General features: G+C 41.9%; 2 protein-coding genes across 4 annotated transcripts; both read left to right on the plus strand.

Moving 5' to 3' along the window:
* Positions 1-1355: 1355 nt before the first annotated feature.
* Positions 1356-14820, plus strand: RPP38 (ribonuclease P/MRP subunit p38). 3 transcript variants are annotated; one of them, XM_040352427.1, is made up of 2 exons: positions 1356-1463; positions 13697-14820. In XM_040352427.1, exon 2 carries the CDS (start codon positions 13737-13739, stop codon positions 14568-14570), a length of 834 nt encoding a protein of 277 aa, XP_040208361.1. In that variant the 5' UTR covers positions 1356-1463; positions 13697-13736; the 3' UTR covers positions 14571-14820. The 3 variants fall into 3 exon arrangements, with proteins under 3 accessions (XP_040208361.1, XP_040208363.1, XP_040208362.1); XM_040352429.1 differs by lacking the exon at positions 1356-1463 and adding an exon at positions 1577-1598; XM_040352428.1 differs by lacking the exon at positions 1356-1463 and adding an exon at positions 5632-5947.
* LOC120941052 (piggyBac transposable element-derived protein 4-like) lies at positions 3448-5232 on the plus strand. The gene has a single exon (XM_040354291.1). It carries the CDS (start codon positions 3448-3450, stop codon positions 5230-5232), a length of 1785 nt encoding a protein of 594 aa, XP_040210225.1.
* Positions 14821-15972: the final 1152 nt, after the last annotated feature.

Below are 15972 nucleotides of genomic sequence, written 5' to 3' on the forward strand. Positions count from 1 at the left end.
AACGGAGCTTCGGACCGGGTCTTGAGAGCGCGCTCGCCCGCGACCCACGGCTGGGCTTAAAGATCAACGTACATATACGTTGATGTGCCCAGTCGTGCCATTCTGCCGACGTATATCAGCGTTAGGCGGTCCTTAAGTGGTTAATAAACAAAAAAAAAATATATATATATATATATATATATATATATATATATATATATATAGGGATGAGCTCCAGCGCGTTCGCAGACTCCATGTGCATAGCCCGTCGGCACAGCGCTGCGCTAATCACAGGCAGTGTGACATTTCCCGATCCCTGCAGCCACGCATCGGGACAATGTCTCCCTGCCTGTAATTAGCACAGCGCCGTGCCGACTTCCTGGCGGGCTCTGCACGTGAAGTCTGCGAACATGCTGGAGCTCATCCCTATAATATATATATATATAAAATATAAAAAATAGTGTGTGTGTGTGTATATATATATATATATATATATATATATATATACATATATATATACATATATATATATATATACAGTGCCGATCCTGACCTCCCTGGGGCCCTAAGCAAAATGACATGTCGTTGAGAAGCGGGGGGAGGGGGTGTTCTGCTGTCGGAAATGACATCTTACATTAAAGTGAGAAGCGGGGGGATGCTGACTTTTTACCTCTTCTCCCATGCAGCCAGCGAGTTGAGAAGCGGGGTGAGGGGCCGAAAATGCCTTCTCACCAGGCGGGGCCCTACGCAGCTTTGCGGGGCCCTAAGCGGCTTGCATAGTGAGTCTATAGGGCACATCGGCCCTGTATGTATGTATGTATGTATGTATATATATATATATATATATATATATATATATATATATATACAGATTCTCTTGTTATACTGTATATATATTTACAGATGGAGATTTACTAAAACTGGTGCACACAGAATCTGATGTGTCTCTGCATAGTAACCAATCAGCTTCCATGTTTTATTGTCAAAGCATAACTGTACAAGCTGAAGTTAGAAGCTGATTGGTTACTATGCACAGCTACACCAGATTCTGTGTGAACAGTTTTAGTAAACCGTCCCTAGTGTGTGTGTGTACATATATATAATATTTTATTATTGTGACATGTGAATGCATACATCAGAATACATGTGAGTTGTGGCCATAGTCACCAATAAGATTTTTTCGTTCATTTGCAGTTCTATATAAGATCTTTCTAACAGATTCTTCGCTCGCTCGGATCTGTGTGGCGCAGTGTCTCCTGGGACTTGTAGTCTCAGAAGGCACCAAAACACTGCATCTCCCATAACCCCCCCCCCTGTAGCAACACCGTCCTATCGCTACAAAGTGGGTGGGGCTGATATCTGCGATATTGCCCAATCCGATGATGTTGCGGGCTGTGCGTTCCACGCTGGATTAAGTGAAGGAGAGGCTCTCTGATTGGCTGGGAGTGCAGCGCGGGCTTTCGGCGTGTATGTAGCTGAGAACGGTGAGTGTTTGGGGGTGACTGTGAGGAATGGAGGGGGTGCGATGACACCACCATAAGGGTGTGAGAGCTCAGTATGGACCAGGAATGGAGGGGAGGTCACAAGAGATGTAAAGCGAGCTTGTGTATAGATGTGGTGTATGTATCCCCCCCCCCCCAACGCATGCTTCCTCTATGCCAGTGTGGCCCTTCCTGCGCGCAGAGTCTTGTCTGGGGCAGGAAGTGAGGTGAGTGAATCTAGTAGCAAAATGTGTGACTGAATCATAAGGTGAATGAACAGAATTATGATAACTCAATAAACCGGATAGATCCTATCACAATTGTCCACTGAATTAATATGTGCTTATACCAGAAAAATTATATATATATGTATATGTCTACTAGTAAAATTAGCAAATCAAATATATAGTGCAGTTATAAATAAAGTCCATAGAAGGAACTAAGGGTTATTAGCCCCCTCCAATAAGGGTGACAGAAGAGGTGATAGTCCAATATTAATATTAAGGTCCGCAGGTGGAGAGAGAAGAGAAACAATCCTCAGAAGACCCCACACCTCCTAAGACCCACCCTTAATTGTTTTATCAGTTTTTTCCACCTAGCGCAGATTCCCCCACCCCACATTTCCCCCTTATACCAACATGTCCCTTTCAGACACGACCAATTACTACCCCTCCCACCCTCACTATTTCCATGGAAAATATAAAAGTGGAAACTTTTTGAAGACCCCTATATTGTTCAGTATCCAAAATACACGCTGCTCTGATGCTATCAGTCCTGCTTTATTTGTAACTTGGCTCCGCCCTATGTGTATCGTTATAGGTCGCATAACTTCCCCTGATGAAGTCATGTGACGCATAGGGTGAATCTAGGTGACGTCACAAGCAGGACTGTTGGCGCTGAAGCAGTGCAATTTGTGTTTGCAGTGTCCCTTGGACCACAGCTCCTCAAAGATTGGGGTAAAGGGACAATCTAAGCAGCCCTTTACCATGTGATTGCTGTGTCCAATTACAGCTAATCAGAAAATGTAAACAATGACTGGTAATGCTGTTTGCCTGGTTCTCCTTCCTCCTTCACAGACTGTGTGTGAGAGGAGGGAGAGAGACCTCTACCAGGATCTGTGGGCCAGATTCACAAAAGGGATACGACGGCGTATCCCTGTTTCTATCTATGCGACTGATTCATAGAATCAGTTACGCATAGATATCCCTAAGATCCGTCAGGTGTAATAGTTTTACACTGTCGGATCTTAGGATGCAGTACCGCGGCCGCCACTGGGGGGGAGTTTGCGTCGTAAACCAGCGTCGGGTATGCAAATTAGCAGTTACGGCGATCCACGAAACTTTTTCCCGTCGTTACGTCGCCGCAAGTGTTAGTTTGCCGTCGCAAAGATGGGGCACCTTTTACAAAGTGTAAAATTACTACACCATGTAAAAGTATACCCGTCTTTCCCGCGTCGCTTTTGATTTTTTTATTTTTTTTTCCGGCGCAAGTCTTTTTTTCACGTTGCGATTCACAAAACGTCGGCGCGTCGTAATTTCGCGCAAAGCACGTCGGGAAATTTGCGTCTGGAGCATGCGCAGTACGTCCGGCGCGGGAGCGCGCCTAATTTAAATGGTACCCGCCCCATTTGAATTGGCCCGCCTTGCGCCGGACGGATTTAGGATACACCGCCGCAAATTTCCAGGTAAGTGCTTTGTGGATCGGGCACTTAGACAGAAAACGTAAATCGGTTACGTTGCGCTGCGCCTGGGCTACGTGAATCTGGCCCTGTGAGTTTAGCAATTGCACTGTTATGTACCGTGATCTTTACTGTGACAACACGCTGTTACACACATCGAGCCACCTGTCATTACTTTGATTTCAGCCAGTGCAGCCGTCATCAGTGCCGTGATCTACCTGTCACACCTGTGCAGTCATCGTCGGGTCTGTGATCAGCCACAACAGTGCAGCCACACCTGTCCCAGTGTCACCAGAGCCAGCGTGCACCATGTCCAAACAAACGTACACCAGCAAGGAGGCCTTCCAGGTTCTGACGTTGACAGATGAGAGCAGCGGGGAGCTTTCATCATCGGATTCTGATTACGAACCCGTGGAGGGTAGCGAGTCAATAACCGAATCGGAGGAGGAAATGATTTCTACAAAAAGGATGAGAAGTTCTGAAGAGGAGACAACCACCAGCACCATTCATTATCCTACTGAAGAGGCGAGCAGCACAGTACACCTGAATGAGAAGGCCCATACAAGTCTCCCAGAGGCACGTGCAAATCCGCTATGGCTTCCAAGCGATTCGGGATCAGCTAGTATCCCCCCTTTTACTGCACAGCCAGGCATTCAGGCCAACACCGAAAATTTTACACCAATTGATTTTTTTAATTTATTTTTCACAGACGATTTATTCCATTTGATTGTGGACCAGAGCAATCTTTTTGCCCAGCAATACATCGCGAATAAACCAAATTCAAATTATGCCGCTCCATTTGAATGGACTCCTGTCACAGTGGAAGAATTCAAAAAGTTTTTGGGCCTCACTCTTAACGCGGGACTTTCACAAATGAATGATGTACAATCTTGTTGGTCCACAAGCCCTATTTTTCACAAGCCGCTGTATTCATCGGTGATGTCAATGAAACGCTATGAAATGATCATGCGCTTCCTCCATTTTAGCGACAATACACTGTGCCCTCCCAGAAATCGGCCTGGATATGATAAACTTTTTAAAATTCGCCCGCTTATTAACATTTTTTCCCAGAAATTTGCTCAGTTGTATATCCCTGAGAAGCATATTTGCGTTGATGAGTCCCTCATCCATTTTACCGGCAGGCTGGGACTCGAACAGAGCACTCCCAATAAAAGGGACAGATACGGGGTGAAGCTACACAAACTCTGTGAGAGGGCCACAGGGTATACATATGCCTTCCGTGTTTATGAAGGGGACGATAGTCAGCTGGAGCCCCCCGACTGCCCATCTTATATGGGGAATAGTGGAAAAATTGTTTTGGACCTTGCACTGCCACTTTTCCAAAAGGGGTACCACCTCTATGTGGGCGAATTTTACACGAGCGTGCCCCTTTTTCATCACCTTTACCAACAGAAAACTTTAGCCTGCGGTATAGTGCGAGCAAGTCGTGGGGGCTTACCACAACGGCTGGTGACCACAAGGCTACAAAGGGGGGAGTCGATGAGTTTGAGGAATAATGAAGTTTTGGCCCTGAAATGGAGGAATAAGAAAAATGTGTATGTCCTGTCCTCCATCCATAACGACACCTCAGTGGAATACCAAGGAAGGCACGGTCCAATCCAAGTTCCTGAGTGCATGTATGATTACAATGACTTCATGGGAGGTGTGGATTTTAATGACAAAACGCTACAGCCCTTTTTAGCAACCAAAATGTCCAGCCACTGGTACAAAAAAGTTTCCATTTACCTCTTCCAGTTGGCAATTTATAACTCCTATGTCCTCTATCGCAAGTCCACAGAAAGACCAGCCTCCTTTCTCACATTTGAAAGGGATATAATCACGGCTCTTATCTACCAGGGAGGCCCTGTACCCGATATCATTCAAACTGATGTCGTGAGCAGACTGCATGGGAGACATTTCCCAAGTGATATCCCACCCACAGAAACAGGCCAACAAGGACAAAAAAAATGTAAAGTATGCAGCGAGAATGGAGTAAGTTGTGACACCCCTATTCATTGTACCCAGTGTCCCTCCCAACCGGGCCTATGCATAGAAAGCTGCTTCAAACGTTACCACACTTTAGTAAGATATTAGTGAAGTTATGGTGAACATATTTCTGACTGACTGCCATTTTCCTTATATCCGTTGTCCTCTGTGCTAACAATTTCTTGCTGCCTGGACTGACTATTTGCCTTCATATTGACCATGCCTCTGCCCTGCTGCCTGAACTGACCCCGGCCTGGTTTATTGACCACTTTTCTGCCTTCCACATGAACTAACCTCAGCCTGTTTATTGACTTTGTTTTATTCCAAATGCCTGGACTGCCCCTTTCCCTGGGAGAACGGGCCACTGTATTCGTGGGAGTGAAGATGACACTGGGGGGGTCTCGTATATGCAGAATGAAGGACTTCACAGTAGTAAGCTTTTGGTTTTCTCTGGGTAATTCCCAGATTGGGATCTGGAGGCTTTGGGTGGAAAGAAGCCTTTACCCCTGTGTCCAGGTGTTACCTGACTGAGGCTCTAAGCCTGATATTACCGCCTGCTGCCTGGATCTTTTTGGCTATTCGTTGACCATGTTGGTGCCTGAACTGACCCTGGCTTGTTTATTGACCTTGTTCCTTCCTGCTACCTGGACCAATCCATTGGCTGTGCAGACCATGCCTCTGCCGGGATGAATCCTTTTTTGGCTGCTGCTGACCATGTCTCTACCTGGCACCAGTACTGACCTATCTGCATGTCCCACTGGCTACATTTCTGAGAGACACCAGTCCCACCTATCCTATGTGGAGAACTACAAGACTAGAACAGGTACTCCTTTTATTTTTATTTATTTTTTCAGCCTCCTGTACTTTATGGCCAGTGAACATAGCATTGTGCAATGGGGGAGTCGAATACCAGTCAGTTAGGCCTGCTTGGCTTTTAGGAACAGCGACTGCTGTAGGTGAAAGCTATACTATGCTATATTCACTGATCACACATAGATAGCAGCAGTGGCCATTACAGTGCATTGTTTTCTATACAGTCTTGGTTGATTTTACAATACACAGGTTGCAATGTCAGCTACTTAATCGGTCCACACATTGAAAAGGTCTTAAGCCTCATACACACGATCGGACTTCAAACAAACTTTTCCTTGGATTTTTGTTTGAAGGGAGTTGGTCGGGAACACCCATAGCATACACACGGCAGGACTTTTCTGCAAACTTTCCCAACATCACATGGTTTTTCTGCTCTTTACTGCCACCCTTTGGTCAACTTCTGCTATTGTTGGTTGATTTTAACATTGGTTCTGGGCATGCGTGTTTGTACTTCGGACTAAAGTCAGATGGATTTCTGTACACACGATAGGACTTTGCACCGTAGAACTTTTGTTGCCGAAAAGTTTGTCCGTTTGCAGAGCGAACTTTTGTCCGATGAAAACCGAAAAAGTTTGTCCGATGGAGTGTACACACGGTCTTATTTTTTTTTGAAAAATGTTGAAGTTTGTTGTCAAGTCCTATCGTGTGTATGGGGCTTAACACATGTGCTATCCCCATACTCGGGAGGATTAGTATATTGTATTTGGTGATGTAATTCTAAATATGCCCATGCTGTGTGTTTTTAAAAATATATTTTTTTAATTGACAACTTTGTTAAAAAACAAAAAAATGTGTGGCAAAATAAAAATAACTAACATGTTCAAAAGACTCATTATGTCTCTGAAAATCCATGGTTGTGTTTTTACTTTCCAAATGTGGTCATTTTGTGGTTGTTTCCATTTTCCTGGTTCTCCAGGGCCTTCAAAATGTGATAGGTAGTCAGGAATTTAATATCACAGGTACTTGTATAGCGCTGTTCATTTACATGGCGCTTTACATATTGTACATTCGCATCAGTCCCTGCCCTTAACAAGCTTACAATCTGGGGTCCCATACTTCTTTCATTCATTCACACTAGGGCCGACACAATTAATCGATTACAATTTTCATAATCGATTAATCGGCCAGTAACATAAGGGGTTAAGAAAACTAAAATTAGCCCTTTTATAGTACAAAAAAGCAAATTGCTACTGTAAATATTACTTTCACTGTTCCACAGTGAAAACCCCTTACCGTAGCGATTATTTGCTCTTTTTGTACTTATTTTTGTTTTTTTAAATGTGTTTTGCACATGGTGATTTAGGGCTGCACTTTTAGGACATACATTTTTGAGTGACCTGATATTTAGGTTTTAGTGCATTTGCTTTTGATAACACACTAGCGCAGATTTTTTTTTCTTCTATATAATACACTGGTTTAGGTTATTGGTATCAATGAAATGTAGGAGAGAGAAATTTCAATATTTACAAAATAAGTAACTATAAAACTCAACGTGTGTGTGTGTATGTATGTATGTTCCAGCATCACGTCCAAACGGCTAAAGATATTAACATGAAACTTGGCACACATGTTACTTATATGTCAGCAACAAACATAGGATATGTGGTTTAACCCTTACCCACCCCCATTTGCCATGGTCGGGGTTTTTCTTTAAAGTCCCATTCAACTCTATGGGAAATACATGTTACTTCATAACTTCCAAACGGCTGTAGATATTTCGATAACACTTGGTCACATGTTACTTATATGTCCACTTAAACTATAGGATAGTTAATTTATCCCTTAACTACCCCCATTTGTGAGGGTCGGGGTTTTTGTTTAAAGTCCCATGCAAATCAATGGGAAATGTATGTTCCCACATAACTTCTGTACGCCTGGAGATATTTCAATAATACCTGGTACACATATTACTTATATGCCAAATAAAAATATATGACAGTTACATTAACCCTTACCTACACCCTTATATAAAAGATGGGTATATTTATATTACTATGATTTTCCTCCCCAAAAGGTTAAGATAGGAAGACCGGGCAACGCCGGGTATTCAGCTCGTCTCGTAACTAAAACGTGTGTGTGTGTGTGTGTTTTTCCATTTGTATAGCATAAAATAAAAATGGTGAGTAATCGCCAAAAGCTCTCTGTTAAAAATGTATTTTGTTTGGGTTGCAGTGTTGTATGATTGAATTGTCTTTAACCAGTTCCCGACCGACTGGGTGAAATCCTGTACATATACGGCTTCGCCCAGGAGAGCCACCAGAGGGCGGGCCATCAGAGAGAAGACAGATCGTTTGTTTCTACAAAGTAGAAACCATGATCTGTCATCTCTACTAGTTAGTCCCATCCCTCCACAGTTGGAACACACAATAGGGAACACAGTTCACACATTGGTCGCCCCCTAGTGTTAACCCCTTCCCTGCCAGTGTCCGACCTGTCCGTCTCAATATTGTGAAAAAACGCAGATCACTGCCATTACTAGTAAAAAAAATAATAATAAAAACTTCAATTTAAATGTCATAAATATTTTCCATAGTTTGTAGGCATTAAAACTTTTGCGCAAACCAGTCTAGGGCCGAAACAACTAATCGATTAATCGATTATGAAAATAGTCAACTATTTTCATAATCGATTAATCGGCCAGTTGATTAGTTTGCCTGCATATAGTATGCATTATTTGTTTACATATCAGGAAATACAGTGCAGCACACATACAGCTCAGTACACCATCCATACATGTCACTAAGTGCCTGAGAATTTGGGAATGTGAAAGTGTGAGGAGCAATACCTCATGGGACATGTAGTCCTGGGCAGGAAGTGAGTGGTTCTAAAGGCAGAAGTTTTTTTTACCTTGCTATAGCGGGCGCTCTATACTATACTTTGCAGCTTGCCATTGAGGCACTCTGAAGGCAGGAGGAGCCAGAAGCATCAGTGAGGGACACCAGAAGTGGAGGATCTGGGCTGCTCTGTGCAAAACCATTACACAGAGCAGGTAAGTATAACAAGTTTGTTTAAAAAAAAAAAAATAATAATTTTAAAGACTCTGTGCAGGGAAGATCAGCATCTGAACCCAGAGAAAGTGGAGGTAATAGAAGGCATTACAATTACTGTAGTTGGGTATTTATATTTACCACTGCATATGGATATTTAAGAATAAATTGCCTTTTTTTTTATTTTATTTACATATTAACTAAATTGTACACCACACTTTTTTTTTAAAGATGATCCGATTAGTCGATTAATCGAAACAATAATCGGCCAACTAATCAATTATGAAAATAATCGTTGGTTGCAGCCCTAAACCAGTCCAACATACGCTTATTGCGTTGTTTTTTTTATGTAGAATACCTATGGGCCTAAACTGAGGAAAAAAATTGTTGGGGTGTTTTTTTAATTTTTTTTTTTTTTTTTTTGGGGGATATTTACTATAACAAGTAAAAGGGCGTCAAATTTTTTTTTTATTTGGGTACAGCATCGCATGACCGCTCAATTGTCAGTTAAAGCGACAAAATGTCGTATCGCAAAAAATGGCTCGGTAATTGAGCAGGCAAATCTTCCGGGGCTGAAGTGGTTAAAGTGTGACCGTGCTAAAATATGAAAATAGACCTGGGCAGGAAGGGGGTGAAAGTGTCTGGTATTGAGGTGGTTAAAGTGCAAGTTTACCTCTTCATTTTTTAAAATAAAAACTATCATCCTGCCCACCCTCCTGTTTTCTGGTGCACATAACTCCGTGGCCATGCAGCCAATACAGTGGGGTCTGTGGAATTGGAAGCTGTGGTCATCTTCCAGGATGGAAGTTCTTATAGGCGGCGGGAGGGGACACCCCGCATCTCTCCATAAAGAGGAACTGTCGCACACATTCCTATTACAAGGGATGTTTACATTCCTTGTAATAGGAATAAAAGTGATAATAAAAATAATAAAATAAAAAAAAAGTGTAAAAAAAATACTTTTTTTTTTTTTACATATTTAACGCGACTGTCCCCAGTAGCTCGCACACAGAAGCGAACGCACACGCAAGTCCCGCCGACATATGTAAACGCCGTTTAAACCACATATGTGAGGTATCGCCGCGTGCGTTAGAGTACCAGCAACAATTCTAGCACTAGATCTCCTCTGTAAATCTAAACTGGTAACCTGTTAAAAATTTCAAAGCGTTGCCTATTGAGATTTTTAAGTATTCAAAGTTTGGCGCCATTCCATGAGTGTGCACAATTTTAAAGCGTGACATGCTAGGTATCCATTTACTTGGTGTAACATCATCTTTCATATTTTACATAAAAAATTGGGCTAACTTTACTGTTTTGTTTTTTTTTTAATTCATGAAACAATTTTTAAAAAAAAAAAGGTGTTTGAAAAATTATTGCGCAAATACCGTGCAAGATAAAACATTTCAATGACCGTTGTTTTATTCCCTAGGGTGTCTGCTAAAAAAACATATATAATGTTTGGGGGTTCTGCGTAATTTTCTAGCAAAAAAATGATGATTTTTACATGTAGGAGAGAAGTGCCAGAATAGGCCCGGTATGGATGTGTGTAACAGCCCGGTATTGAAGTGGTTAAAGCTGAACATCGCCTTTTAAATAGTTTTGATTTGGTCATGCATGGCCCAAACAAACTGTTTCCTTTTACCAGTTGCTGCAGATGTCTCTATCTCCACCTCAGCTAATCAGAGGAAGTCTTGTATTTGTTCCTAAAAATACAAGTCTTCCTGGGAATGGCTGAGCAGCACTCAACCCAACTTAAAGGAAAACATATTTTTTTGCTGAAATGACTGTTTACAGGGTATAGAGACATAAACGTTAACTGATTCCTTTTAAAAATGATTAAAAATAGATTAAATTCAATCATATAATGTGCCTGTAGTTTCACTTTCGTTTTTAAACTGGTTTCATGTTTCTGTGAAGTAAAGAGACCCACAGAACAAAAACAAACAAATCCCAGGGCAGTGTTTTGTTTTTAAAATTAATCTGATTGGTTCTTAGGAGTTTTAGACACACAGCTTGGACCACAGTGAGAAGCTGCCATGAGATTTTTCGTAAGGAGCCAGATAAGCAGGAAGTGTGGAGATCACAGCAGAATTACAGCAACTTCAAAGCAAAAACGAACAATAAGGACATGAAACCAGTACTGCAGTAAGGTAAAGGAAGCTATTTAGCAAAAAAAAAAAAAATCCTTTAGTGATCCTTTTAACTTTGTTCTGGCAGAAGATGGGTGTCCCGTACCGCTTCTGGAACACAACGCTGTATATAGCTGATTAGTTTATACAGCACTGACAACGGCCGCAACTATTGGTAAGGAAAATGGTTCTGGCCTAATTAAAATACTTGGAATAAATGTAAACCTGGAGTTCAGCTTTAAGTTTCGGATAGAACAAGGAAGGGCTTAAAGGATCACTAAAGGAAAAACATTTTTTTTTGCTGAAATGTCTGTTTACAGGGTATAGAGACATAAAAGTTAACTGATTCCTTTTAAAAATAGATAAAAATCAATCATATAATGTGCCTACAGTTTCACTTTCATTTTTAAACTGATTTCATGTTTATGTGAAGTAAAGAGACCCACAGAACAAAAACAAACAAATCCAGGGCAGTATTTGTTTTTAAAATGGATCTGATTGGTTCTGGGAAGTTTTTGACACACAGTAATGACAGCTTAGACCACAGTGAAAAGCTCCCAGTACTGTGGTTATAAGGAAACAGACAAGCAGGAAGTGTGGAGATCACAGCAGTTTTACAGCAAAGCAAAAACGAGCAATGAGGACATGAAACCAGTACTGCAGTAAGGTAAAGGAAGCTATTTAGCTAAAAAAATGTTTTCCTTTAGTGACCCTTTAAATACTGTGTCTCTCTTCTGGGGCTGAAAATGCCATGAGATGACATCTCTCTAATAGGCACTTTATATTATTAAGGTGGAGAGAGGTTACACGCTGCATTTGCTTATAGCTGTCAGTGTACTAGTTAACACGAGTCACAGTGACAACATTGTCACCGCGGGAGGAAGGGAAAAGCAAAAATGCCTACAAGGACTCGGGCAGAAGGGATATTCATTTGCTGGGGAAAGGGAAATTGAGGTAATCTGTCAGTGTGCTATTTTTGACCATTCTTGCTGAAATTGCCAGTTGCTCGAATTTCATTCTGATGTATCAGTTTTCTTCTTGAGCCACTTGATCAGGAGATAAGGAATTCTTACCCTTTTGTGGCAATCTTTTACAGCGTGCTTATTTAGAGTCTGTGACTCAAAGTATTGATGCCGGGCAACAAGCCTATTTTTAATGGAAGAATCAACAGCAGCTGACGTGTTTCTCTTTACAAGATCACTTTCAAGCAAAGCTGTTTTGCCCAATTTTTTTTCTCGCTTTTATGGTTTGTTAGTGTTGGGATGGTCTTCTTGTAAGGCAGTATTGGTTGTGCCAAAACCTTAAAGAAGAATGTTTTTTTTTTTTTTTTTTTTTTTTTTTTCTCCCCTCCAGACTTCTACTTACCTAGGTAAATGCAGCATTGATCCAGTGAGTGGCATCTGTCCCCCACCGGCTCTAAGTCTGAGAACCGAGCAACCAAATACTGCTGATCGCTTGGTTCTCAGGACTCCGTGAGCAGAGAGCTGGTGACCCCCCCCAATCACCCACTGGAGTGCTGGGCTGTGGAGAGAGCGGCCGGCTCAGGTTCTCAGCTGCTCACTGAGAGGCTGAGCCGGGTGCCAGTCCAGGCTTGTGGGCAGATCCAGACTGTATGGTCGCGATCTTTCAAAAGCCTGGACCAGCTCCTGTGATGTCAGCCGACAGCGGGCCTCTTTTGAAAACTGGTCACAGGAGTGCAGAGTGAACTGCACTCCATGTGATCCACAGAAGTGCAGGCTAATTAGTTTTGACTGTACTACTTCTTTAATGCAAGCAATGACGGTTCTGGAAATTGCCTAATTTAAAGTGGTTCTAAAGGCTCAAGGGTGTGTGTTTTTTTTTTTTTTTTTTTTAATACATTAAGGTAAAAAAAATAAAATTATCCTGGATGCAGCTTAAAGGTTCACTAAAGGGATTTTTTTTTTTTAGCTAAATAGCTTCCTTTACCTTACTGCAGTACTGGTTTCATGTCCTCATTGTTCGTTTTTGCTTTGAAGTTGCTGTAATTCTTCTCTGATCTCCACACTTCCTGCTTGTCTGGCTCCTTATAACCACAATACTGGGAGATTTTCACGGTGGTCTAAGCTGTCATTACTGTGTGTCTAAAACTCCTCAGAACCAATCGTATTCATTTTTAAAAACAAAACACTGCCCTGGATTTGTTTGTTTTTGTTCTGTGTGTCGCTTTACTTCACAGAAACATGAAACCAGTTTAAAACCGAAAGTAAAACTACAGGCACATTATATGATTGATTTTTATCTATTTTTAATCATTTTTAAAAGGAATCCGTTAACTTTTATGTCTCTATACCCTGTAAACAGTCATTTCAGCAAAACATTTTTTTTTCCTTTAGTGACCCTTTAACTCCCAGGGGCAGGTAAGTAAACTGTTTATGGGGTGTGTGTCTCCCCCCCCCCCCCTACTTTTTAGAATCCCTTCACAAAGCAGTGTCTAGACCTAAATAGAAATAAATGGTGGGTGTCACCACAAAATGTAAACCAAATGGAAAAAGAATAGGAACATGACACCAGCTTGTGGGAAGATGCTTACTGACCATATTATATTTTTTTTATTTTTTTCAGTGTCTTTGCTAATTTTGTTTGAACATCTGATGGTATCGTCATGGCTGCTAAAGTCGCCAAGGGTTCCATACGCAAATCCAAACCAATTGTGGTCAAGACATCTCTGAACAACCCGTATGAGAAGATGTGGACACCTGTTGTTGGGGAGGACATGCAGTTCATATTAAAGACCTTAACAGAAAAGTTCACCCAGGTTGGGCTGAAGAAAGTTGAAATCCATAAGAAATTTATTAAAAAGAATAAAGGATCAAAAAAAGAAAACCCTGATGGAACAGACAAAAATCCTGATTTAGGAGGAGAGCGGTCTGACAGAGAGAATGCTGAAGAGGAGCCTGTAAAGTCAGGATGGACCTTAAGCGACGTCCGCAAACATCTTGTAATTGGCATCAATGAGGTAACCCGTGCTCTAGAGAAAAACGAACTGCACCTGGTGATAGTCTGTAAATCTGCTAAGCCGCAAATGATCACCCAACATATAACTGAACTGAGTGCCAGTCGCGGAGTCACAGCTTGCCAGCTACCGAGACTTAGTGAGAATGTGGCGCCAGTGCTTGGCTTGAAGTCTGTACTGGCGTTGGGCTTCAAGAAAACCTCAGATATGTTTTTAGAGGAAGTGGAAGCTATCGTCCCACGGGTGCCACCCCTTAAAGTATCCTGGTTGACCAGAAAGCCACGGAGAACCAAAGAGAATGCAGTGGATGACAAAGGGACTGGGAACGAAAATGAGAACAGTCCGACCTCCAGAAAGCGCAAAAGCCCAAAGGCTGAGGAGGATGGAAGTGTTCAGTTACAGAGCCTGAAGGTTAAAAAGATTGTTCCCAACCCAAATAAAAAACGAAAAATTAAAGTAAAAAAGAATGCTAATAAAAAGTGACCTTAGTCAGTCAGTGCTGTCCATGTTACTTTTTTTTTTTTTTTTTTTTTTTTAAACTACATTTCCTGGGCAGTAGCAGGCAAGATATTAAAGTGGAATCTACCTGATACTATTCTGTATGGAGCACAGAAAAGTGAACTTGTTTATTCTAACCAAAGACATGGCAGGCTGGCCAGTTAACTGCCACATTTTTCTTTTCTAAGTTTTCACAATTCACCCAATAAAGCTATATTGCAGTCCAAAAACAAAAGGGTCGCCTGTTTTATTTTGATGTGCACGTAGGACTTAATGTACAGTCTACTATAAAGTTGAACTCCATTAAGAGAAAACCTTTTACCTTTGCAGCGTTTGTGTGTAAAATAAATATATATATATATATATCTCTCCAAAAGGTGAGACCGCTGGGAGGATGGCATTGGTTAGAGAACTGGAGGGGGGGGGGGCATTGGTCAGAGAGCTGTGGGGCATTTGGGAGAGGTAAGAGACCTGGGGTTAGGGGTGGGGCAACTGGTGGCGAGTAACTCTTAACCACTTGCCGACCCGCTTATTGTAAATGTACGTCCTCTTTTTAAATATGGATATCTCAGTAACGGCAGCAGCTGCTGCCACAACTGAGGTATCCATATTTTCTGTGGGCGGCCGTGTAAACGATAACGGCGGATTCGCCGTTATCGGTGGCGGGAGAGGGCCCTCCCGCCGCTTTTCCGCGCCCACCGTAGCAGTCGGTAGCGGCGGCGGAGATCTGATGCTGCCGCCTGGAGAGCGAGGACTTGAGTGAGGGAAAGATGGCCCCCACCCGTCCTCATAGCTCTGCTGGGCGGAAGTGACGTCAAAACGTCAGTCCCGCCCAGCCTCTTAAAGAGACAATTTTTTTGTTGTCATTTTTTTAAATGACAAATTTTCCTCTTCTTTTTTTTTTTTTTTTTTTTTTTCTTGCATTTAAGCCTAAATATGAGATCTGAGGTCTTTTTGACCCCAGATCTCATATTTAAGAGGACCTGTCATGCTTTTTTCTATTACAAGGGATGTTTACATTCCTTGTAATAGAAATAAAAGTGATCATTTTTTTTTTTTTATTTATTTCAGTGTAAAAAATAAGAAAACCCCCAAAATTTTTTTTTAAAACCGCCCCGTCCCGACGAGCTCGCGCGCAGAAGCGAATGCATACGCGAGTAGCGCCCGCATATGAAAACGGTGTTCAAATCACACAAGTGAGGTATCGCCGCGATCGTTAGAGCGAGAGCAATAATTATAGCACTAGAGCTACTCTGTAGCTCAAAAAATGCAACCTGTAGAATTTTTTAAACGTCGCCTATTGAGATTTTTAAGGGTAAAAGTTTGACGCCATGCCACGAGCGGGCGCAATTTTAAAGCGTGACATGTTGGGTATCATTTTACTCGG

Source organism: Rana temporaria, chromosome 5, assembly GCF_905171775.1.
Source record: "Rana temporaria chromosome 5, aRanTem1.1, whole genome shotgun sequence".
In the NCBI taxonomy this organism is placed as follows: Eukaryota; Metazoa; Chordata; class Amphibia; order Anura; family Ranidae; genus Rana; species Rana temporaria.